This window comes from Podarcis bocagei, assembly GCF_964188305.1.
Source record: "Podarcis bocagei genome assembly, chromosome: 2".
Taxonomy (NCBI): domain Eukaryota; kingdom Metazoa; phylum Chordata; class Lepidosauria; order Squamata; family Lacertidae; genus Podarcis; species Podarcis bocagei.
The window spans coordinates 49,360,455-49,387,311 of record NC_138126.1 but is presented as its reverse complement, the minus strand read 5'-3'; the positions used below and the strand labels follow the sequence as shown (position 1 = coordinate 49,387,311).

The 26,857-nt window shown below is 41.6% G+C and overlaps 1 protein-coding gene across 10 annotated transcripts in view; it reads right to left on the bottom strand.

Moving 5' to 3' along the window:
* The window catches only part of ERC2 (ELKS/RAB6-interacting/CAST family member 2), a 538,310-nt gene that overhangs the window by 312,674 nt on the left and 198,779 nt on the right, over positions 1-26,857 (bottom strand). For all 10 annotated transcript variants that reach the window (XR_014005105.1, XR_014005106.1, XR_014005107.1 and 7 more), the window contains one exon: positions 22,969-23,136. Coding sequence is in view for 3 of the 10 variants with exons in the window: in XM_081184043.1 (XP_081040169.1) it covers positions 22,969-23,136 (168 nt within the window). In the remaining 7 variants the exon portion in view is untranslated. The remainder of the gene's footprint in view (positions 1-22,968; positions 23,137-26,857) is intronic.

Below are 26,857 nucleotides of genomic sequence, written 5' to 3'. Positions count from 1 at the left end.
CAAACCTAGTTGGTCTCTAAAGTGCTACTGGAGAATTTTTTAATATATTTTTTTCTGCCTGTGTCAGACCAACACAGCTACCTACCTGAATCTAGAAACAGAACACTTGTTAGTGTTCAGAAGAGGGTAGACCATGTTCATTTCCTTTCTGCGCTAATAGCGGTTCTAACAACTACCTCATGACACCCTGTGGAATACTAGAGCCACTGCACATTTTACATCCAGTAAGCTGTACTCTTAAAACGATGGGGACAAGACAACCAAAAAGAATGAACTGAAAACATGCAATTAGAAGTGAGAGCTTGGCCATGCTCTTTCGTTACGATTCTATTATGCCATGTACACCAGAAACATTAATTTGAAACGTTATTCCCCTCTGTCATTTGCTTATTTCAATACATTTACATCTCCTTTCTCTTGGAGACGTTTCTAAACATGACACAAAATTTATCCAAGACAACAGGTCTAAAAATGTTATTCGCAGATGTAAAGGGCATATGCTGCAAAGTATAGGCATCTCCACTGATTCATAAATACCTTTAGACATGAAGCTCTGCACATAGCTTGAAGATAGCAGAAAAGGGATGTTACTGCTGGTGTAAAAGCCTGATAGCTTCATAACAGCAGCTTTGGTTGGAGGGGGCAGCAAGATTCGGATTCAGTAACTGAGAACTTTGCGCTCATATATTTCAATAAAAATATAAGAGATGACATTTCTTCTCCACCATTCCCTTTCACATCCAAGAAGATCTTCCTGTTGCTTTTTGATTCATAGAAATAAATGCAAAATTGGCACATATTAACAGGTGAGTGGCTAGCATTGGAATCTTCCATGCCGCTGGCCTCCCATCAGCCACATCACTGTGCATACTGGGAGGGGTGAGGTGGTGAGGTCAGCGCGGCGCAAGCACAGCAGATATCTGCTGCTCTGTTTGCACCACACCAGATTCTCTGCTGCCTCTCCCCTCCCTTCTGGCTTGGGGAGGCTCCCTCTTGGAAATCCTGGCAAGCCACTGCCAGCCAGCATGGACAATACTGAGCTACATGGAGGTAGAAAGAAAAGGCTATCCAGAGTTGGAGTAACCTGTCCTGGAGTGACCCACGGAGAACAGGCAGACTGAATACCAGGGAGTCTGGGCAGGATGAAGGGCCTTCAAAGGTTCTGTTTCCTTAGGGAGGGGTTCCCTAAATAAAAGGGGAAGGCCAAATGTTGGATGAGAAAGGAGGCATTTACAAAACAAAAGGTGCTTTTGTTAAGTAACCAGAGGTAGGAAGCTAAGATTTCTGCCACACATCAGCCACATGTGGGCTTAAGGAGCAAAGTGTGTGCTGAGTGCAATACTGAGTAAGACAGCTGTAAACAAAGCTTAAGGAGTTAAGAGTCACGTTCAGGGTACCAACGAAGGCCGAGCACCTTGGCAGCAGACAACTCTACTCCTGCGCACACTTTATTGAGAGTATTCTTAGTGATTCTCAGAGGATTTACTGCAAGGACCTCAAGGACCCACCTCTCCCTATATAAACCATCCCAGACTCTGCATAAATCTGAGGCCGTTCTTCATGTGCCTCCTCCACAGGAGGCCTGGAGGGTGGTAAAACAAGAACAGGGAGGGTCGCTTGGCACCTTCATTATACAGTGGTACCTCGAGTTACAAACGCCTCAGGTTACAAACGCTTCAGCTTACAAACTCTGCTAACCTGGAAGACTTACCTTGAGTTGAGAACTTTGCCCCAGGATGAGAACTGAAATCATGTGCCGGCGGCACAGCAGCAGCAAGAGGCCCCATTAGCAAAAGCACGCCTCTAGTTAAGAACAGTTTCAGGTTAAGAACGGACCTCCTGAACGAATTAAGTTCGTAACTAGAAGTACCACTGTGTATTTTTAGGCACCACATAAAAATGTTCCTTATTAATCAGGCCTTTGGCTGATTAATATTCTACAGCCTTTTACATGGATTTGTGGGAAAGGGGGGTTATTGTTTTGCTGTTTTCATTTTAACTATTTACTTGTGTTTGTACCTTGCATTTTATTCGGTGAATTGCGCTGAGATCTTGTGATGATGGGCATTATAATTTTTTCAATAACAATAGTAATAATAGTAATGTGTGCAATTAAGTAAGTTAATTTGAAATTATCATAGCTAATCTATTAGTATTTAAGTGAAACTATGCAAACTATTTCACAAGTTGGTTACATAGAAATAGGGCACTGTTACCTGCTTTGTTTACACAGACATAGAGTTAAGGCATTTGGATTTAACCTTTGTGGTAAATAGATAAACTTTTAATAAATAACTGAAAAAGCAACAAAGTTTAAGATTTGCATGTATATATGAAGGATATATTTTTTTATTCAATATCAGGTCTTTTAAAAAAGTTTAAATCAACACAAACACACATTATATTTATTATATTATATTATATTATATTATATTATATTATATTATATTATATTATATTATATTATATTATATTATATTATATTATATTATATTATATTATATTATATTATATTATTAATTTACCTGATAACAAGCAGCTGGCGTGGTGTTAATTTTATTTCTCACCAGCATGGAAGCAGCTGACAAGACCAGACAAGCTGAACACCATATGCATTGCTAAGATGTAATCTCCACCTGCTTTGGTTGCAGTGCTGTTGCACTATTACCTATGAAAATGACTTCACATAATCCTTTGGTATTTCAATAAATAGGTATAATCACAGCATTTAAAACTGCCACTATATCTATTAAAAATCATTAAAAACTTTCACACGCAATCTTTTCAATTATGCATCCTGTCAATAAACTTTTACGTGCTAATCTTGTCACTTTTTTGGCGAAAGGTTCAGGAATGCTTCTTAAATATTCAAAGGATTTAACTAAATCTCACCTGCAGACAAGCTTTATGATCCTATAGAAGCTTAAGTACTAAAAGAAATAACCTTCATTATCGAGTTTTAAGACAAAACGGTGTTTTGGAATTTGCAGGTAATGATAAAATGACATTACGACCATTAATGGAAAGTACCTCTTAAGGATTTGTTTTAAAATACGATGAGGAAGGGGGGGGGGACATTCAGAGGTTTATTTGCAGTATTTTTATGAAACCTTGGTAATATAAACACAGGTCAATGTTTTCAATATTGTTTTCACTTACACAGTATTTTTTAATAACTGAGAAAAAACGTTTTAATTCTAAAGTTGATTTTGGATGCCTTGGCTTGGTTCTTCTCAGTGTCTAATTTCCTTTTAAAAAATTAGTATTAAAATAAAGCAAGCTAGAACAAAGTGAATCCAAAATGAGCTATGCTACAAATTAAAAGCAAAGCCTACGCAAAACAGAGCATGGAGTCCTAAAACCTCCTCAGTCCCATTTGTTTAAAAAGAACATTTCCTCTCCCCCTCCCCAATTACATTGCAATGTGAAACATTAATACTAAAATATTTTTTTAAATTGTTAATGTAGAATAAAATATATGAATTATAATATTCTCCTCTCCTTTTCCAACATCTGTTTTTCCTTCTTCTGGAGCTGCAGCCTTGTGGTCCATAAGATAGGCTTAATTGTATCACCTACAAGATACTCTCTCCCAAAGACAGGGAGCGAAGCCTGCCCACAGAGAAGGAAACCTGGTGCCATCTTTGCCATTGGATATCTTGGTGCCTATGCCCAGCTCAAGCTGATCATGCAGCCTCTTCTAGACCAGGATAGTCCACCTACATTAATCCATGTGCTGGTAACCTCTAGACTGGGCTATTGTACTGTACACTATGTGGGTCACCTATGAAAATGACATGGCAGACCCTCCAAGTGTTCCTATTCTCCAGGGATGTTCCAGATTTAGAGAAGCCATCCCAGTTTCTGATTTGATCCCAGAACATCCCGCTTTCCCTTAGGATGTCCCTATTTTGGAGTTATCCGACCCGAGTCATCTGAAGTCAATCCTGCATAGGGAAGTTTTTTAAAATGTTTAATGTTTTATTACGTTTTTATATATGTTGGAAGTTGCCCAGAGCAGAGCGCTGGGGCAACCCAGTAAGATGTGTGGGGTATATAAATAGTAAAATTATCATTATGGAATGGGACGTCCCTGTTTTCATCGGAGAAATGTTGGAGGGGATGACATAGATATTATAACTGCTGCTGAATGTGGTAGCTGGGGTATGAAAAGGGGCTCCTGGTCACTCACATATAGCAAAAAAAAAATTAAAAGAGTTTGCTACAATAATGCTACAATAATCTTTATTGTCATTGTCTGATACAGAACAACGAAATTGAAAAAATCTAGATCAGACATTCAAAAACAAACAAGCCTGCTATCCCAGCTATCCCAGCCTGCTTAGCCCCCTAAAAACTCTGATACCCCATAATTAAATACAATATACTACCATAGAGACTACCTTAAAGGTAAAGGGACCCCTGACCATTAGGTCCTGTCGTGACCTACTCTGAGGTTGCAGCGCTTATCTCGCTTTATTGGCCGAGGGAGCAGGTGTACAGCTTCCGGGTCATGTGGCCAGCATGACTAAGCCATTTCTGGCGAACCAGAGCAGCGCATGGAAACGCCGTTTACCTTCCTGCTGGAGCGGTACCTATTTATCTACTTGCACTTTGACGTGCTTTCGAACTGCTAGGTTGGCAGGAGCAGGGACCGAGCAACGGGAGCTCACCCCGTCGCAGGGATTCTAACCGCCGACCTTTTGATCGACAAGCCCTAGGCTCTGTGGTTTAACCCACAGCGCCACCCGCATCCCCAGAGACTACCTTACACTATGTTTAAAACCAAAATCACATTTGGATAGAAACTGTTTCTCAGGCGGCTAGTCCTAGTCTTTATAACCCTGTACCTTCTTCCAGAAGGCAGAAGCTGAAAGAGATCATTTCCGGGGTGCCCACTATCCCACACTATCTCTGCAGCTTTCTTATGACACCTGGAAGTGTAGATTTGATTTGCACTGACAGCCAGTGGTATTCTGGGCCTGATTCATGTGATGATAAAATAAAGCCTTTAATGATTTGGGCCTCAAGTATCTTAAAGAATACCTGTTCCCATATCAGCCTTCCTGGCTGTTAAGACCTGTAAAGGAAGCCCCTCAGAGTGTAAAGGTAGTCCCCTCAGAGAGCAAGATCTACACTGCAGGGACCTGGAGAAGAGCTTATCTGGAACGGCTTCACAGTTTTGGAGTAGCCTCCCTTACTTCTACAGTATTTTAATTCATTCAACAGGTAAACACGCACCTCTTTGCCCTGGCTTGTGTGAAAGGAATGAAATGCATGGTATCATTTTATATCCACTTCTACTGCCTGTTTTATATGTGATTGTTCTTAATGTAATGATGCTGCTTGGTTTTTATCAAATGTTTAATGTTAATTGGGATTTAAATACCTGTTGTTCGCTGCCCTGCAACCCCTGGGTGCAAGGGTGGACTACAAATACATTCAATAAAATAATTTTCTCAACCGTTTGTAATTTGAATGAATGCTTAACTAGCTTCGTTAAACAGATTTTATTCTCTACAGGAGAAAGGCTATATAGCTCTGTTTTAGGATCTGGGATAAGTCTGTCAAGTATTTAGTGCATAAAATCTTATTTCAGTTCAGGAGTTTATAATAGATAATATTTTTGTAGGTCTCTGCTTTTACATAGGTATGCTTTGGACACAAAGTTATTTTTTTAGAAAATAAATGTGAAGAATTAATATGTATCTAGGTTTCGCCTCCTAAAAGTAATATGAAAAAAATGTAACGGACTGATAGACAGGCAGAACAGGAAACGTTTTTTTGCAAGCCATCACTGATCTACAGCCAGAAACATATAGACTTGTGTGCGGTCATCACATGTCAAGCAGACAGGAAAGTATTTAAAATACTACATTAACAGATTTTACGGTAACAATTTAAGGACGTGATCCAATAACAGAAACTCTCAGCTACTTCCCCTGTCCTGGATCATTTTTCAGGATTAAAGACCTTGGCTTTAATTAACAAAATGTTTCCATTGCATACATAATTTGGTGCAACAATGTGACTTCTGAAGTCTAATGCATCTTATGAAAAAGGGGAAAAAAGCTCTTAAAACACATTTAGCAGAGGAAACAAATGCATTTACAAAGACACTTTGTATTAATGGTGGGGAACCTTAGGTCATGGGGTGAAATGCAGACCTACACGTCCCTCTATCTGACCCTCAGATCTCTCCCTAGGCCACATCCCTCACTAGGCCTGCTTCTCACCCTCCATGTTTCTGCCAGCTTGGAATGTCTCCTCGAACTGTAATCATGTCTTTTGCTTTTCTTGATGGATGCTAGGCAGGGTTGTGGGAGCGTGTATAGCAGGCATAGGCAAACTCGGCCCTCCAGATGTTTTGGGACTACAATTCCCATCATTCTTGACCACTGGTCCTGTTAGCTAGGGATCATGAGAGTTGTAGTTCCAAAAAATCTGGTGGGCCAAGTTTGCCTATGCCTGGTGTATAGAAACTAGCCTCCCGTACAAAGGCAAATTTTATATTCATTGCTCTGCCCACTTTTCTCTCTGGCCCTGCCCACATGTGGCCCTTGGAAGGTTGCCCAGAAGGGAATGTGGCTCTTGGTTTCAAAAGGTTCCTCACCCCTGCTTTAAATGCTAGTGGCATGACAAAATGCTAGTGGCAAAAATATGCATTTAAAATTATCATTTTCATTCAACATTTGTTTGGCTCCCAAGTGCGTGCTAGGTATTGCGATGGGAAGGGACTCAGAAATAGCAGAGGTCTTGTTCGCTTGGCCTAATATGAAGGCAAGTGCTTGAAAAGGGAAATGGAACAAGGAGATAGCTAAGAAGCCCCAATGAAACCACTGCAAACTAGCAGCATAGGTGGCAGAGCAGGTGTTCATACCAGTTCAATAAAGGTTCTATGGAACAAAACAAATTTAGAGAAAGGGCTTGAAGGAATAAAGTCAGTTAATAACTTAGAGGGGAAAGAGTGGGAGATGAGCACAGAGATGAAGTGGAAAGTAGGGCAAGAGACGCAAAGCAGTAGGTTTGCATTTACAAAGCACAGAATGTGGTCTTGCGAAAAGGAGGAGGAGAGAAAGGAACAATGAGCCTGAAGACAAGATGCTAGATTTAGCTTCTATGAGACATAAAATACTTTTTTACTGAAATTTACTGAAATCAGATTTATCGGGAGACTTGAATACAGGTAAGAAGAGTATATTTTTACATTTGATATTTAGGTTTCGCCTATGTGCTACGTGTAGTATTTCTAATGCCACAAAATTACTCGTTATGTTGCTATGAGAGTAATTTCCCTTAATTCTTTATTTCCTTCTACAATTACACATCTGCCTACATATCCTAACATAACAGCAGGCTTTAATGGGTACCTTTGCTTGCTTTCTTCCCTGACGTTTTCCACACTTTCCCTTCTTCCTACGTGCCAAGGTTTGATTAAGAAATTCTCAAAATCATGTGAATGGTCTACTTCTTCATCAGTGCAACGTTTACCACCTCACCTAAGTGCATATGTGGGTTTTCCAAATAGGGGGTCACAAATAAGGACCACAAAGTCAGAGATTTTTGTTTTAACTATCTCTGACGGTTAGGTCTCAGTTGCTCAGTTATTTAGATATAGTCATTCAAAATGCTGCAGCTTCATATGGAGTTAATTATGAATAACATATTATGCTTTGGTACAAAGTATCTATACAATTTTTTCTAGTGATTAAGTCTAAAGCTGTAGGGCTCATTGGATTGGGTGTCAATCTGATCCCATACTCCTTTTTATTTTCTAAGCATTTAGAGTGACAACAATGGTAGAAATCCAGAGGTTCTGGGAACAATAGACAGCTAGGTTTTGCATTCATGCACTATGACTATTAAGAACATTCTCCCCATATTTTGTTGGAAGCCGCCCTGAGTGGCTTGGGAAACGCAGCAAGGTGGGCAGGGAATAAATTATGATTATGATTATGATCATTAGGTGGAGTGAAACAACCTCCTCAGATGTTGGGGATGGTGGCATTTGTCTCCTGGCTATTCCTCCACAGACCTTCAGTTATCCCCCTCTCTATGGGTAGACAGTGTTGTACATCCTACATGTGCTGTTTTAACCCATCTAAGCAAACTTGTTGCTTCAGGTGAAGTGGGGGATGCCATCCCATCATCACTGTCCGAACAAGTTAGCTTCTGCACATGGGATGGGAAGTTGCCATCTTGTCCTTTGCTTCAGGCAGCAAAATGTTTTGGACTGGACTGGCTTGTTCCTAAGTGCATGGCTAGCATGGTGGGGCAGCAGCACTTACCCGACTTCCGACTGAACACTGAATAACTGGTTCTTACTGGGAGGGGCAGGGCAGCAGGGACACCTGCTACTTCCTAAATGGCGCTTCCATTTTCCCTCTCTTAAACTGTCACTATAGTTATAAGTGATACTCAACTTTTGTGTATAAGTGTGCTTGTTTTTGTAACTGAATCCAGTCCTTAATTCTACTGCAGTGGGATTTGTTAATGTTGCATTTAAAGTGCCGTATTTTTCGTCCCATAGGATGCACCGACCCATAGGACGCACCTAGTTTTTTGGGGGGGAAATAAAGGAATTTTCCCCCCTTTATTTCCCCCCCAAAACCAGGTCGGGGAATCCCAAACAGGTCGGGGAACAGCAGGATGGCGGCGCTCCGCCTCCCCGCTGTCCCCCGAGCTTGTGGGGCTGGCGCTGGGGAGAAGTGCGCTTCTCCCTAGCGCCAGCCTCCAAACCAGGTCGAGGAACAGTGGGATGGCGGCGCTGTGCCTCCCCGCTGTCCCCGAGCTTGTGGGGCTGCGGATGTCTGCCCGAAGCGCGGGGCGCTCTGCTTCGGCACACCCCGCGCTCCGTGCAGCAGGCTGCTATCCGCAGCCCAGGGAGCCCTGCAGGAACTCCCGCGGGCTCCCCAGGCTTGCTGATAGCTTCCTGAAGCCTGGAGAGCGAGAGGGGTCAGTGCGCACCGACCCCTCTCGCTCTCCAAGCTTCCGCGAAAGCCTGCATTCGCCCCATAGGACGCACACAGATTTCCCCTTCATTTTTGGAGGGGAAAAAGTGCGTCCTATAGGGCAAAAAATATGGTACTCCATTGCCAGTTTCTTATTTTATTGCATTTAACATTCAATATTGTTTCTGGATAAAAATCAGTGGTGACAGTTGCATCCACTTTTGGAGAAGTACTAGCACTGTGATCGTGAACACTACTACTTGGTAGTAAGCCCCACTGAATTCAATTAAGCTGACTTCCAAATAAGAATACTTAACATTACAACCTCTGAGACATCACTAAGCAGAATACTCCAGGGAAAGAGCTCTGTGTTCATTACTCAACATGTATACATTTTGCCCACCGAAAATGAAACATTTGCCACATAATTGTGGATCCAAAAAACGAGCACAAAGTAGATAAGGCGATTTATAAGACCATATTTTATTGGCAAGAGAGTGTACAAAATTCCCAGCTTCTGCAAAAATTTGTACACTTTCACTAACATCTAATCCAAAGAAAGGTATCAACTTACCCACTTTGTCTTACTGAAATGGCCAAGCCAAATAAGGAATTCATTCCAGAAGCTTCACTCTTGAATAAGAACAAGCCAGCTAAACCAGAGCAATTACTGTATAAATGCAGTAAGTGAAGGTAGTGTCAACACAGGCATATGAGGTGTGACTCAAGAAGAATGTTCATTTTTTTGGATAAACCACTCCTAAGAACAAGAGACCTGTTCAGTAGTTCCAAAGGCCCCCTCCCTTATTTCAATTTCTGCAAATCAACCAAACAACATCAAGCATACAGCTGAGAGATCAAAGATCAGTGTAAACAAAGCCAAGGCAAGTTGGATCTTTATCTAGAAGAATCCACTTGCAGTGAGTTGGCCTACCTATTTTTACTTATTTTAAGACAAATTTCCAAAGGAATCTCACGAGACAGGAAATTAATAAGACATACCACACTCAGTCTGCTCTGTTGGAGTTAAATGTATATTTATTTTACCCTCCTCCAAGATATTCACAGCTCTAAAGTGTAAATTGAACAAGGAACTAATAAAAATCTAAATAGTGTTTCTAACATCTGACAGAGATACGACATAATTGAACGCCGATGTGCTTGTTGTCTCCACACATATTTCCATGACGAAAACTTTCCAGCATGTGTTGGGGGGCAGGGCGGGCTGAGAACTATAGTAAAAAGCAGCCATTGACTACAGCGAGACTAATAAACAGACTTTACTGGAAAGCAGCTACTGCATATTGCATGAACATGAATAATCATTTGCATTCCACTGATAATAAACTGACAATAGTAGTAACACAGGTGGAACAGCACATTTCAACCAATGATCAGCCCTCAAATAGCAGCATTATTCCATTCCTCCTATGTTACATTTGCATCCTGCCCCTTCTCTAAGAAGTTCAAAGCATTAAACAAAAGAGTTATCCCTTTTTTCCTGATAGGCTGTAGAAGCTGATAGAATCCACCTGATTCAAACAGAAATCGAACATCTTTTTTCCTCTCTCACGCCCCAGCTTGCTGGTTTGCTTCTGGTCCACACTACTGCAACCTTTCTAACTAAGCACGAGCTGGAGAAGGGGCTCCACCCGTTTGCTGCCTCATACAGAACCTCTTTCCTTTATTTCTCCTAAAGGTCCATCACCCAGGCAATGATCTCATCAGGAAGCTAGCCTGGCTTGGACTGGGGACACGTGGCTCCAAACGAGGCTAGATTTGGGTGATCTCTCAGCCTAGCAGTGGATGCATTTTGGCTGCTTATTCTATAAACTAGCTTTACCTGTATACTTGCAACATGGAAGAGCTGTGAGACCCCGTTCATGTATATTTACTAAATTATATGCCGCTCAAAAGAAATAAGCTAATGAAGATGTCAAACATTATTCTATTCTTAAAAGCAGAAATGCAATTTCCATGACTATAAAGATGGAAATAATTGAGAGAGCTATGGAATGTTGGAAGAGGAAGTATGAAACCTGCAAACAATTAGTTTCTAAAGTACATTATTGGTTAAGTTCTGCTGGGGAAGGTGTGATACTTTTGTTACACACACAAAGAAATGGTAAGGGAAGGAAGGAAGGAAGGAAGGAAGGAAGGAAGGAAGGAAGGAAGGAAGGAAGGAAGGAAGGAAGCTTACCATAGCTTTGTATATAGCCTGACCCTGAACCACAGAAACTGTGACTCTATTATTACTGACCCTGAATGGAAGGTTCTATCTGTTGTTCAGGATCACATGCAGTACTTCCTCTTAGTATGTTTTCATGGCTCTCTTTCCATTTGTGTAATCTGCACACAAGACAAGATTCTTGGAGAAGTGAGATCTGCCAGATATGTGCTCATGCTCTGGGCTTCCTGGTCCAGAGTTGAACTGCCAGAGTAGAACCAGCTTGTTTGATGGTGGAGATTGCCATTCCTTCATTGAGGAAGATTGTGCCCAGCCTTTCCTGCATGAGACCAATCATCTGACTAGTACCACTTCATATGCATGAAGGATAAGGCTAATGGCTGCTAGTCATGAGATCCCAGATCAGAGACACCATGCTTCTGAATTCTAGTGGGAACAGCAGTAGGAAAGTTCTATTGCATCTGGTTGGTCACTGTGGGTAATAGGATGCTGATGCTTTTACTTTGATCCAGCAGGGCTTTTCTTATGCTCTGAATCAAACTTCTAAAATTGAAAGCATCTTGGCAGACATAGTGGTTGAATGGCACTGGAAGAAAGGCAGGGAAAGCAGAACCTTATTAATCCAGTTATTGAACCTCCAAGCAGCATCCAGGACTATCAATCATGGTATTCCTCTAGGTCAGTGTTTCCCAACCACTGTTCCGCGGCACACTAGTGTGCCGCGAGATGTTGCCTGGTGTGCCGCGAGATGTTGCCTGGAGGGAGGCGGGCGAGTCGGGCGGCGAGAGGCGGGGCGGTGGCGGCGAGGAGAGGCCGCCCAGCGCGGGGCTCTTGCCGTCTGCCTGCCTGGCTGCCTGCGAGCTCGGCGGGCAGCACCTCCGTCCGCAGCGCCCGCCTCGCGGCTCTCATTGCCTGCCCCTGTCAAAGCTCACCCAGCCAAGCCGCGCTCTCCTTCCTGCCTCGCTTTGCTGCCTCCTCCCCCCCCCACCCCCAAAGCTTGGAGGTTCCCCGGCAAGGGGGAGGGAAAAAATTGAAACTTACACTTTCGTGCGTCCCTCCCGGCGTGACGCTGCGCGCTGACGTCACGGGGCTGTAATGGTGGTGTGCCTCGAGATTTTTTTCATCAAACAAGTGTGCCTTTGCCCAAAAAAGGTTGGGAAACACTGCTCTAGGTTACCTTCCTGTAAGTGAAAGATGGGTGGAGGCACTGTGTATCAATAGCTCCAGCGATTCCTGGAAAATAAAGCCCAGGTGGTGGTCCTGGAAAGGGTAATTTGGTGCCACAGTGGTCCATCTTATCTCCTGTGTTATTGAACATTTACATGAAGCTGCTAGACAAAGCCATGCAGAGCTTTATAGCAAGGTATCAACAGAATGCTGATTATATGCAGCTCTCTCTCTCTGTCTGTCTGTCCTCAGTTATTATTTACAGTGAAGTCTGGTTACTAACAGATTCTATGCCTTCTCTTTTTAGACAACGAATGAGAGGCAGGTATATAGTAATTATAGGAAGAAAACCTGGCTACTGATTGCACTCAGAGCAAGGAAAGGAAAGACATGAAAAGAATGCCAGGAGGATACTTGCCTTAGGGAGGGATCTCCCCTCAAGCCAGTTGACATTTTTACAAGGTTGTTAAAGCTGCTCTGGGGCAGACTTTGTCAAGAGAAAAGGAGGGAGTCAAAACGCTCTTGTTCTGGGGACCTGGCTTCTGTTGCCAGACTTCAGATGAGGGAGAGCAGGAACATAACATAGAAATGAACTGCTGTGAGGAAGCTGGCCAAAAGAGGCCCATACCGATAACATCATAACGTATCTGGGAATACTCATCTTCTCCTCACACCCCAATCCTAACCACCTTTATCTGGAAGTATGTCTCATGGCTATCAGTGGAGCTTACTACCAAGTAAATGTACTTATGACTGCAGCCAACAGAGTGCGGGGCGGGGGGGGGGGGAGAGACCCTACAGTTCTAAAATGTTGGCATTTTTATGGCTGTTGCAATGATGTCCAAAATAAATGCTTTCCAAGCATAGCTAGACACCCACAAAACATGCAATATGATTGTTGTGCCAAAGTTATGAATGTGGCCATAACTGTTGTGAAGATAGGGAATAGATGCATTCCACAGCTTTCAGGTTGAGTGGAGGCCAGCCAAGGTACTATTTTCCTAACGTTTCAGAACCAAAATGGGGGGAAATGGGACACCTGAACGCAGCCCAGCTCACTTTGATCTTAGAATTGAATCTGATTAAATATTTAAATTATATTCAAGTGTATATTCAAGCAAACAAGGTTCAGATTCACTTTTGAATATGGCCTTCTTCTCCCCTCTACCTAGTGAAACAGACCATTCTGCAACCACATATATTAACTCGGCGATAAGAAAATTATCGAAGCAATCTGACCAAATTGGACAGCAGGTTCTGTCTACATCTAGCAATAATGCAAATGAAGGATGTGAAGGGTAATACCTTTCTAAGAATGATTCAATATACCGTCGTATTTTTCCATCTATAAGACGCCCCCATGTATAAGACGCCCTGTTTGGGGAGGACTCAGATTTAAGAAAATGCGGGGGATGACCCTGTGTATAAGACGCCCCCTAATTTTTGACATTATTTTTAAGGGGGGGAAACCTAGTCTTATTCACGGAAAAATACGGTATATTAAAAAAAACACTGGGTAACTGGAGGCTTCACATGGAAGACAGTGAGTTGAATGCATGATCGCTAACATTAAGACATTAATATGCTGAATATCAAAATCTAGGAGAGAGACTCTTCTCATGTCCAGCTGAACCTCATTCTGGAACATGCCAGGAGACCTTTTCCATGGCCACGCCCAAGATTCAGAACTCATTGCCTGGGGAGAGTTGCTTTGCCCTCTCTCTGTTAGCCTTCCAATATCCCACTAAAACATTTTTATTCCAGGAAGCTTTTAATCTACTTCAGACGTGAGTTTAGTTGCTATTTTTTATCTATTTATGCTGCTCAAGAGGCTGCTGCTTTATATTTGTGTGTGTTACAGCTGTTGCTGTTTTATGGCTCCTTCTCTTATTATTATTGTTACATTGTTTGCCTTTCAGCTGTTAATATTGTTACTGTAATCCGCCTTGAACATCCATTACCACTGGAAAGGTGGTGTGTAAAGTACTGAATTAATTAATTTAAAATGGATGAACAAACATAGATAAACGCAGAAGGTAATCGCGACAAGTTTTGGCAACAATGAAAATCCAATTCCTTCAATAAAACTTATTTTTAATATAAATATATTTCTGGGCTTATATAGCAAAACAGAGCTACAGCAGTTATATTTGAAATGTGTGGTAATGGACCTTGCCAGTTGTGTCCCTGTGAGCAGCCCAGGCTGTTATAAAGCACAATACTGACTTGAGCAAAGAAAGGGCACAAATGGAGAAAAACTGGAAGCAATATATAAATACAAGCCCCAGTAAATAAAGCTCACAAAGCTGGTACGTTACAACCTAGTAGGCTAAAATTTGGGATAGCACTGACTGGTCTACATCGCTGCTGCTGTAGCTGTATCAGTGCATCCTGCACAATGAGTCACCAATCCAATAGTCATCTACAACTTTAGAACAAATAAGGCACACTCTACTTTATACTTTATCTTGTCAGAATTCTCCTCTCTGAGATATAGATATCCATTCAAAAATCCATTTATTATATTTCTATCCCGTTCTTCCTTTCGAAGGAGCCCAAGTAGTCAAACAACAATAAAACACCTTGAAAACAAATTGAAAAATAAGGTTCTATTCCACCTACCCTTTGCCATAACTTAGCTATGAGACTCATTTTGTACACACACCCCAACACCCACACAATAGATCCACTATATATTTTGAAGCTGCCATTTCTTTTTACCTGTAGGTTTTCATTCTCTGTTATTTCTGGCTGAAGGATCTCTAGTACCTGAGCTAAGATCATTCTCTTTTTGACACACCAGAGAGCTGCTGCTGTAATGAAATGAGTAGCCCATTTCCTATCTCTAGTGCAGGTGATAAAACGTCTCAACATGAATTCAAATTTTCATTCATAAGGTTTCAAATAGGTGATATGCAGCCTACTTTTGAGAGGATATGGTTTGGCTCATGCTATAAGTCCTTTGGGACTATTTACTTCAGGTACTGTATTTACGGTATATACTGTACTGCTTAAGATTCAGAATTTCTAAGTAGTGTACATAAAATGTTTTATACACACATACACATCTTACTCCCAGGTAAGTGGGGGTAAGATTGCAGCCCAAGTCATATTCAAGAGTAGACCTACCAAATCAATGGACCTTCAACAATGGCTTCAGTCACATCTCACCCTGTATTTTAAATCAGCTTAGACAGTACAGTGGTACCTCAGGTTAAGTACTTAATTCGTTCCGGAGGCCTGTTCTTAACCTGAAACTGTTCTTAACCTGAAGCACCACTTTAGCTAATGGGGCCTCTTGCTGCTGCTGCGCCGCCGGAGCATGATTTCTGTTCTCATGCTGAAGCAAAGTTCTTAACCCGAGGTACTATTTCTGGGTTAGAGGAGTCTGTAACCTGAAGCGTATGTAACCTGAAGCATATGTAACCTGAGGTACCACTGTACTGAACTTGCGAACACCAAAATGTCACAGAGAAAGTGTTGCCGGGAGCACGAGTTAATGTCTGACAAGTGAGATGACAGTTATGAACTATCACATCATATACCATAATCAAGACACCTAAAATTATTTATGATTTTATATTAGATAGGTTTCAAAGAAATAATCAGGTCATACCATACTTCAACTGAATAGTTAAATACAGACTGAAATATCCATTTTAGGTTTACTATATCAAACATACATTTTGTCTTCACATCAATCTTCTTGTGCTTGAAAAGGAATTTATTTTATCCTTCCCTCAACTCAAAGCAGCTCCTGCTTATGTACGTTTCCGAGCACAATTCAAAGTGTTGGTGCTGACCTTTAAAGCCCTAAACGGCCTTGGTCCAGTATATCTGAAGAAGCATCTCCACCCCCATCGTTCTACCCGGACACTGAGGTCAGCGCCGAGGGCCTTCGGGAAGTTCCCTCACTGTGAGAAGCCAAGTTACTGGGAACCAGGCAGAGGGCCTTCTTGGTAGTGGCACCCAACCTGTGGAACACCCTCCCACCAGATGTCAAAGAGAACAACAACTACCAGACTTTAAGAAGACATGTGAAGGCAGCTCTGTTCAGGGAAGCTTTTAATGTTTGATGCATTACTGTATTTTAATATTTTGTTGGAAGCTGCCCAGAGTGGCTGGGGAAACCCAGCCAGATGGGCGGGGTATAACTAATAAATTATTATTATTATTATTATTATTATTATTATTATTATTATTATTATGCAAAACAAGAAAAGGTGTTACAGTAATTAGCCAATTAGCCACGTACTTGATGTGTCCACAGCTGTAAAGGTCAGTGAAAGTGCAGATCTTTTTAGGGCAGTAATTAAATTCACTAATTTTGACATTAGTGAATGCTTCAAAATTAGCATACTTAATACTGCTGATTTACCAGAAATATATTCATCTAACCCAGAGCCGACCTGACCATGAGGCGGGGTGAAGCGCTCACCTAAGGTGGCAGAAGTGCAAGAGATGGTGCTCACCCTGCCGGTGAGAGGGTTTTCTGCCATGCAATTCCTGCGTGCCACAATGCCAATCGGCTCCCCTGTCCAGAGGAAAAGCTGAGTGGTAATGACTGGGGGAAAGCCCCAAGTCGAGTTTGGCAAGAGCCGGGGCACAGTGGAAGTGGTAGGGGTGGGGTGCACTGGCAGCAAGAGGAGGAGGAGGCAGGAGGCAGCAATTCCACAGGCCACCCCTAATCTCACTCACTCTTCCTTCAGTGCTATTCAGTGCCCTTTAGTTCCCCCAGGACCCTGCCTCCTATTGCCATTTAACTTCTTATTATGGCACCAAGTGTGATTTTGTTCATGGGAGCCTATGACATCATCATCATCAGACCTAGCTTTGCTACACTACTGGCAGAACAGGACGTGTCACCACAGCCAGTCAAATTAAGTAGGAAATTAAATTGGCAAGTTAAATTTTAAAAAGAGCTGAAAATAAGCAGAAAGATGAGCAAAAGGCCATAAAAAAAAATGCTTGGGGGAAATGTCAAAACATCACTTTTCAGTACTCTCAAATGCTGGTATTTACCATGCCAGGTTAAAGTATTTTGAACTTAAGCTCAAATGAGAAGTTGCCCCCCCCCCCAATATATCAGAATACTAATATTTCAATACTTGGAAGTTGAATAAGTTTCACTAATGTTTTGCTCTTTAAAAGGGTGGGCGGAACCACCGTGACCTCTTTCTCTCCTGTATTTAAACACAATTGGAAAGGCACTGGCTTCTGTCATAGCATATTATTATTATTATTATTATTATTATTATTATTATTATGTAATCCCACTAAGTTTATCAAAATCCCAAAGTTATTATCAACTTCATGTTGCAACCATTGCTTGCTTATGGTGGCAGTCCAAGAGATTTGAGGTGTACCCAATTTGTACATCTCAAATCTCTTGCTGTTGTTTGTTGCCTTGTAAGAATCCTCAACAACCCCAGTGGAATTAACTGGTAGAACAGGGATCAGGTATAACAGAAGTCTCAAGGACTCCCCCTCCCACTGCATCTCCTTCAGTAAATAAAACTGTGTGATGTTCTCTGCTTGTCTGGTGTCAGGGCTCTGAGCATACCAGATCACAAGTGGCTTGCAATAAAACAGACACTGCAATCAGTTATGTGTTGTGCTTGAACAGGCAGCTTCTGAGCATAATCAAAGTGCATTGCCAAAAGGGAAAAGATAAGCAGTCATGAAGCTGCCTGTCTCCCAATGCCAACAACAAGGGAAGATTTTGGATGTACAGAGAGGGTTGTATCAGTCAATATCAGTCATACTCAGAGTTGACCCACTGAAATTAGTACAGTGGTACATACCTTGGTTTAAGAACAACTTAGTTTATGAACAACTTGGATTAAGAATGCTGCAAACCCAGAAGTAGGTGTTTTGGTTTGTGAACTTTGCCTTGGAAGCAGAACATGTTGAGTGTGTTCCATTTGTAAACTGAGTCCCCCGTGGCTATAGGAAAGCACGCCTTGGTTTAAGAACTCTTTGGTTTAAGGACGGACTTCCAGAACAGATTAAGTTTGTAAACCAAGGTGCCACTGTACATACAGCTAACCCAGAACCATGAATTTTGATTGGTCTACTCTATGTCAGCATTAGTTTGGATGCAGCCCAGATTCTGGTATATCCGTAAACTTGCAGCAGGGTGTGGGGAGCACAGAGGGCATTTAAAAAGGTGTAAGCAAAGGAACAAATGAGCACTAGCCACAGAGGACGTATCTATGCATGTACAGATGACAATAATTTAGCAACTGCTCATGCTACCTGCATAGCTTGCAAGTGTGGACACTTGCAAGGCAATGGCTTTTAGAAAAACCCCAACCACAGTGTTTCAAAGGCCGAAGTCTGCACACAGACTTTCACTTAGCATGGTAAATACCAGCTGTTACCACATGGGGGTGCACTCGTAAGAACGATTTGTCCTCTGACATTAATGACGAGCTAGAATAATCTCATGATGACTTTTCCAAGTCAAAAGAAAACACAGGGACCCTGCTCTAATCAGAGCTCCCGACAGTTTAATTTTGTTTTGGGGTTGTTGTTTTTTGCAAAAGTCACCTCTTTTTACAGTGGGTGGTAATAACACAGAATGAAGATTGCTCAGCGGCACTCAAGCCCAAGTTAACACTGCTGTAAATTGTTTGACAGTTTAATCCAAGTTTAAGAACTACATGTTGTTCTGGCATAGAATTTTACTAACTGACTCTGGGCCACATACCTTCAGTTTTAATCCAAGCAGGGCAGTACCTACCAAGCATACAAGGCTCAGTCCAAGCATTCCAATTCCAAACATTACATTATAGCTATGGTTTTATGACACCTACTGCTAACTCTAATTGGCTTGTAGGTTAGGGCAATATGTCATATAGCACTTCATTAGTTATGAGCCTCTAGCCATTAAGTATGGGAACTATAATAATTTAATGTGGAAAGCTTTGTAGGTGAAAGTGAGTACTATTTTAATCCTTTTTTTATTATCACATTCCTATCCTCTACAAAACAAAACAAAAGTCTGCCTCCAGCTATTTCCCCAAATTTCTTATGCTCAAAAAAAAGTCTAATAGCAACATCCTCCACTTTCATTCATGTTTGCGTACACATTCATTTCAAAACACAGTGGCAAAACTAAGGCTATAGTGTCCATAAATCCGCAAAGGCCAAACGAATCAAGGAATGTAAGAAACTTATATAGTTATCAGTTTTGGAAATTCTTCCTTTGAGAATTATTCCTGAGTTTTGGCAGGGGGCTCTGGGGAAGGAGGATCCATACTTACATATTGAGACGGGCAACACTGTGAGTGGGTCACCAGAACAAGTGGGTCCCACACAAAGAAAGCTCATCATAAAAAGTTTCAGAAGATTCCCTTGTTTGCAAGCACAAAAGGTACAGCTACTGGAAAGGATACTTTTCTACACTAAACTGGTACACATAAGATGAAAGACCAGCCAGATTGTACACAAACATGTAAGCCGCATGTCCAGTTTGTCATAGCACTAAATGCTGATGCCAAAGCACCTGTAAGGAATATTAAACTGCACTTCTGACATTAACATACTATTCAGAGGCAACACAGTCAAGGGGGGGAAGCCACCTAAGAATTGTACATTCCATCCTTCACCTGTAGCACTGACAGTTCAATCTCTAGCATTTCCAGGTAGAGTTGGGAAAGAATACTGTCTGAAATCCTGGAAGGCTGCTGCCAATCAGTGTAGAGAAAACTGAGATAGATCGCCTCCTGTTCATTACAGGGGATAGGTCTCTGTGGGCATTAATGACTCTGTGGTCAAAACTGTCTTGGAAGCCCTCTTTAGTACTGGACAGAGATTTTTCCTTCTGTCGTTGAAGCAATCCTGCTAGATCTCTACCCAACTGGGAGAAAGGAAGCATTCAGAAAGGTGCTACATGACACCATGGCATCAACAGAAGCATATAAAGAAAGAAGGTTAAAAGTTGGAAAGAAATAATGAGAGGGAAACCCTAGTAAGATAAACCCATGGTTTGCAGGGTTTTTTAAAAAGATGATGAGGCACATGAACGCACCAGGGAGGCCACTAGCCCATCTAGTCCAACATCATCAACTCTGATTGGCAGTAAAAAGGGGGGGGGGGGTAAAGGACCCCTGAGAGTTAAGTCCAGTTGCAGAAGACTCTGGGGTTGCGCCGCTCATCTCGCTTTACAGGCCGAGGGAACTGGCGTTTGTCTGCAGACAGTTTTTCCAGGTCATGTGGCCAGCATGACTAAGCTACTTCTGGCGAAACCAGAGCAGCGCACAGAAACACCGTTTTCCTTCACACAGGAGCAGTACCTATTTATCTACTAGCACTTTTTTGGCATGCTTTCGAACTGCTAGGTTGGTAGGAGCTGGGACTGAGCAACAGGAGCTCACCCCATCGCAGGGATTCAAACTGCCGACCTTCTGATCAACAAGCCCAAGAGGCTCAGTGGTTTAGACCACAGCGCCACCCGCATCCCTTTGATTGGCAGTAGCTTTCCCAAATTCTCAGGCGGAGAGGTCTTACCCATTATCTGCTCCCTGATCTTTTAATTGGAGATTCTAGGCTGTTCTTCAGCGAAGCAGGTGTTTCACCACTGACCTATGGCCCCTGGTTTAGCATTATTCAGAAGTTAGCTTTTCAATAAAAATTGAGAGAGAGAGTTGCCAAAGTCAGTTGTGATCAGAATTTGGAAGGGTTCATCAGAAGGTTAAAGCAAAAAATTATCTTCAGCATCTCCAAAAATGGTACAGTAGGCCACAGAAGTCCTTCTATGATCAGGACTGTGGGATACAGCAGATTTTCAAAAAAATGCATGTCATAACATTAAATAGACAAGGAAGCCTCTGTGCCACTATATGAAATTACGAAGGACAGCATAATTTACTGGGTGCTGGGGGAAGGGAGAGACAGCTCTCTGGATAAAGCCAAGAGGAAACAGCTTTTAAAAAGGAAGGCATGTTCTATAATCAGTCTAAATGCTGATGGACTCAGTAAGGAGACCAATTTTTTAATGCTGCTTTAAATAAAAAGAGAAAGAAGACTGCAGTTTTAAATGGAAAACTACTGAATGTCTAACTTGGGGACTGCACACTAGACCTAAGGAAAATAAACAGTGAACGTTTTCTTTATAATATAATGATATGAATTTACTTAAACAATTGGAGGAGAAAGAGGATAATGTTTCAGTTAAAACTTTCTTCAGATAAATCATCTGTGAATGAATTTATCACACCATCTGTTGAAAATAAATCATGTACTCCTGAAGGCCACATAGGAAACTATAGTCATAACCTGGGAGTTTTCCCTCCAAATAACATTTTTTCTGATCTTTTATCCTTACTATACCATTTAAAGCACTAGATTTGCAGGGAACATCTGTTTGAACATGTGAGTAAAAAAAAAAAGTGACTTGTGTGTGCTATTATGAAAATCTTTCCTGAAAAGTAAGCAAGTTTTTAGCCTCCCATCTTAAACATATACACCTATAATTTGTTTGAGTAATGCATTTCCCAACAATTTCTTGATCACAGAAAACACACACAAGAATATGCTGGATTTCACTTTGAGACAAATTATAACATGGAAGTGGGACGCTATTTGCTCCTCTGAAGATGGTTTGGAAACTTCAGCTGGCACAGAATTCGGTCAGGTTGCTCACTTGGGCAGGAGAGTTTGAGCATATTAAACTGACCCTGGTCCTACTGCACTGGCTGCCAATTACGGTAGTTTCTTGGCCCAATTCAAAGTGCTTAAACGGCTCAGGAGCAAAATACCTCAAGGCCCGTCTCCCCCCATGTGACCCAACCCAGACTCTGCATTCATAATCTGAGGCCCTTCTTCATGTGCCTCCTCCACGAGAGGAGGGTGGCAACAAGAGAATGGGCCTTTCTGCTCTCCATTTGTGGAATGCTCTCCCCATGGAGGTTCGTCTGATGCCTTCATTACATATCTTTAGGCACCAGGTGAAAACTTTTCTCTTCAACCAGAATAATTAACATTCTGTGGCTCTTTACATGTGTTTGCGGTAGGGAGGTTATTGGTTTGTTTTTGTTCTATTATGCATTTTGTATTATAGAAATTCAACTGTTAAACTAAATTGTTAAACTAATAGCAAATTCAATTGTTAAATTATAATGATTATGTTGTAATCAAAATGGAGCTATTAAGAAACAACACAATACACCACATGCTCAAGGGCACCACAATGGTTGCAGAAGTAGAAAAATATTTGGGGTGGGGGATGGAAGGGGGCAAATCTTCATCTTTCTCCTAAACTGCTTTGCTAATAAAAGCAGAAGAGGTACTGTCACCAAACTGAAGCAACAGACTGTTTGGGGAAAACTTTCATTTGGGAGAAAGATGAACTCAAAAGAACTGCAATGACTTATAAGACCATCTAAGATCGTAGGTTTGATGGCATCTTCCCTCAAAACATGCAAGTGTAAGAAGTATGGATGAACTACAAAGAAAAAGTAAGAGGGGAAATCAGTCTATAAAAATGTAGATTCTCTCCATTCTCACTTCCAAAATTTTGGTTTTTTTATTGTGGTCACTGCATTTTGACTATAACACTTTCACCTTCCCGTGCTTCTACTTACTTTCCCCCTGATCTTGTCATCGCCATCAAAAAAAATTCTTTGATTGCCTAATGGGCCTTGTCATGCCACTTACCTTTTTTTGAAGAACATTGATTTTTCTTTCTTTGACTTCTAACATGTCTTTCATATCTCGAATTTCTCCAGCCAGAGTTCCCTTTTCTTCTGTGAGGTCTTGCAGTTGTTTGGTTTTTTTATTAAGAAAACTTTCTTTTTCTTCTAAACGTAATCTCAAGGCATCAACCTATAATAAAATATGAACATGTGGGGGTGTTAATAGATTTTTAAAATGGCATTATTTTTTGATTTAGTTGTGTTTGTTTGTTTGTTTGTTTAAAATATTTATAAGACACATTTTAGGCTGTGGTTTCCATACAGTGTTACAGGTTGCTGAGCACTTACCATCCTAATCCTGTAGTTCTCTGCGTTGTTTTTTTATTTGAAAAAAATATGCAAATCATGTCTGGGAGGGCATAGGGATGAGGGACAAATGCAACTGAGTGCTCCTTTAAAGGTAAACCTGCCTAATGCACACTTGTCTGAACAATACATGAACTGAAAATAGGCATCCTCCAAAATTCACACTTATCTGAATTCTGCAGTGCAGTTCTCCACTTACTTTCCCAAGGTCACCCAGTGAGCTTTTAGGCTAAGTGGGGATTTGAACCCTAGTCCAACACTCTAACTCAGCTGCAACATGTGAGGTGGGTCTAACTATATCACTGCCCTCTCAGTTGCAATGATTGTGGAGGGGCAACAGTGAGAGAATCACCAGGTCTCATCCTGCCCCCTCCCAGTCCTGTTAAGTGTCAACATTTCTGCAGCTAGGAGGGCAGCACCATTGCAGCACCCCAATTTCACATGCCACAAATGTCCTAACTACATATTAATACTACCTTGATCTTTTAAAACACAGAAAAGCACATTCAGGTGAGAATATTCACATTAATTATTGCTTATTGGTTTGAAAGCAGCATATTTCAAGGGGTGGGGGAGATGTGTGAAGCCTAATTTATTCCATGTTCCGTTGCAAGTTTTGTGATGCTAAACTTGCTCTGAACAAAAAGCTCTCCAAATCTATTTCTGAAAGTCAATTTGGGACTAATTTGGATGATCTATTAGATCTCATGATGCATGTTTCTTCCTGTTCTTGAAATGGCTGAGTTCATTTCCTCATACACTGGGGGAAAGATGTACACTGAGTTCAATGACATTTAGATATTTTCTTTTTATTACATGATTCTGGATAAGAATATCATCAGCATCATCTGTGAATAAAAATTAATGCTTCATTATTATGAGAACAGACAAGCGTTCATATGAAACAATGATATCAGAAAATTAATATGTGCCACCTATGAATATAAGGCCACTTATTTTAATAGTTCTTGTACAAAAGAACAAAAACCCAACTTTCAAAGGCTTATAAAAATTTTCAGTTTCAATTGCCCATCAGGTGACTGTGTGCTGGGGAAAGCCTCATATATTTCTCTTTTTCCTCTTCTTTGTAGTGTAACTCTTCACAGAGATTTCCAAGCATGGTTACCAGATCTCAACCAGGAAATATTTTATTTATTTTTATTTAAATGATTTTACAGTACTATTCATATAATTTCACAATAAAGCAGTAAAAACAGCATTCAAATAAAAAAAATCAAGTCAATCAATCAATCAATCAATCAATCAATCAGTCAATCAACAAAACAGCAGGAGAATCACCACAGTCCACAGAACTAGGGAGAAATGGCATCCAAAATAAAAATATGAAAGAAAAGAACACAGAGATTTCAGTTGTCACCAAAAAGACAACAAGGCAGAGCGTGAGATGACCACAGAGAAGGCATGGCTCCCAGTAGAGCCTAATCTGGTCATTACATAAGATGGAGCCTGGAGCAGAACTGCTGGAAAAGATCTTAAATCCTGCAGGGAGGGTCTGCATGGGGGTAAACATACTACCTAAGATAATCAAGATCCCAAGCTATTTAGGACTATAAAGGTCAAAACAAGCACTCTGAATTGGACCTGGAAGCAAACTGGCTGGTATCTGTCACTTTCAAAGCTCCGCAATGAGCAGGCTTTGAGTTTTGCTCCACAGGAGATACAAGAGCAGAGTGGGTGACGAGTCCAACAAGGCAGGAGGTGGCAGGAATGGCAAACACCCCTTCTCTGGAGCCGATCAAAGCTTCTAGAAACAGGCACCTGTCTGCAGACTCAGCCTGGAAATGCCATACAGCAAGCTAAAAAAGGTGTGCTGGAAGCCAGCAAATGTTCAGGCAGAAGTGATCTTATTCATGCCAGCTAGATGTTCTGGTATTCAGAGGATAACCACGACAGTAAAATAAGGCCTAATTTCTTATTATTTTTGAATACTATCACTTGGAGCTTTAAACTGTTTGTATTCTAAACACACCAGATCTAACCATTAAGGCTACCATCTTTTGATGAAACCCATCTTATAACTATTATTTTAAAAAACTCAAATTTGTTAAGTTTTTATATTACTGAGCGTTTTTTCACTAATAAGGTAAAGGTAAAAGGACCCCTGACCATTAGGTCCAGCCGTGACCGACTCTGGGGTTGTGCCGCTCATCTCGCTTTATTGGCTGAAGGAGCTGGTGTACAGCTTCCGGGTCATGTGGCCAGCATAACAAAGCTGCTTCTGGTGAACCAGAGCAGTGCACGGAAACGCCGTTTACCTTCCTGCCGGAGTGGTACCTATTGATCTACTTGCACTTTGACGTGCTTTCGAACTGCTAGGTTGGCAGGAGCTGGGACCAAGCAACGGGAGCTCACCCCGTCGCGGGGATTCGAACTGCCGACCTTCTGATCAGCAAGTCCTAGGCTCTGTGGTTTAACCCACAGTGCCACCCGCGTCCCTCCCCCCCCCCAATACACTAAAGGTATCCAAAACTTCCTATCTTCTCTCATGGGAAGGAGGGGCCCACTTCTCTTTACTGCCTGTCTCTGCAAGACCAAATGGGACCGAAGTTGGAGCAGCAGTTGATTTTGAAGCTCACATTCCCCCAGCTATAGTCCAGCATTTGCTTGCTTTATTTTCCCAGCTGTAAGCAGTACTAGTTCTGTTGCACAGCTGCCTTCCTAAAACACTACGAAGCATGAGTAGTCCTGGTTGAAACCTGGCAGAGCAATGGGTATGGCAATACCACTAGGGAACAACTAGTCTGTACGCGCACTCTTGTGTGTGGTCTTGTGCATACAGACGTGTTCTTCAAGAGGCAAATGAGATGTGGAATACTGGTTGTTCTCCCTGCCTGTAATTTCCCTTGCAGCTTTATGCAATCATGGAGTAGGGTAGAGGGAATGGCTTTCCCAGCAACCAAACTACCTTTGCCTGAACTGTATCCAGCCACTTCCAATATGGGCATCAGCTATGTACTAAGCAAGCATTACGTCATTTCTTAATTCATCTCTGGCCATGCAGATGTGTCAACTGAAAAGCGGCTCAGAGTGACATTCTTCACTTTGCAAAAGCTCAGTGCAATAATATTGTTAGTTTCCTTCCTTTTTTTTAAAAAAAAGAAAGAATCACACATCTTTCAGTAAGACGCACAGGAAGAATTCAACACAGTAGGTTACGAAAAGCACCTGGCACACTTTTGACACAAAATAAAAGTTAAGTACTGTATGGAAAAGCTGTTTGGCGCGTTGGCTTCTTCTTTTAGAATTCTTGCCCATTTAACGCACAAGGAGAGAATAAGAATGCATGGGGAATTCGATCTTTGTACATTCCAGTTTTGAACTGAAGCGATCCACACCTTCTGGACTAATGTGCAGGGTGGAACTCAGTTATCCACCAGCTTTCACACTTCCCAATTGCTCTGGCACAGTTCTTGGCTCAAAAAGCAAGCTTTAAAAACTCATGATTTTAAAGAAATGCAAGTTTTTTAGTCCTCATTCAAATTAAGAATTTCCATAGAGAGAGGTAGAGGTAGAGGTAGAGGTAG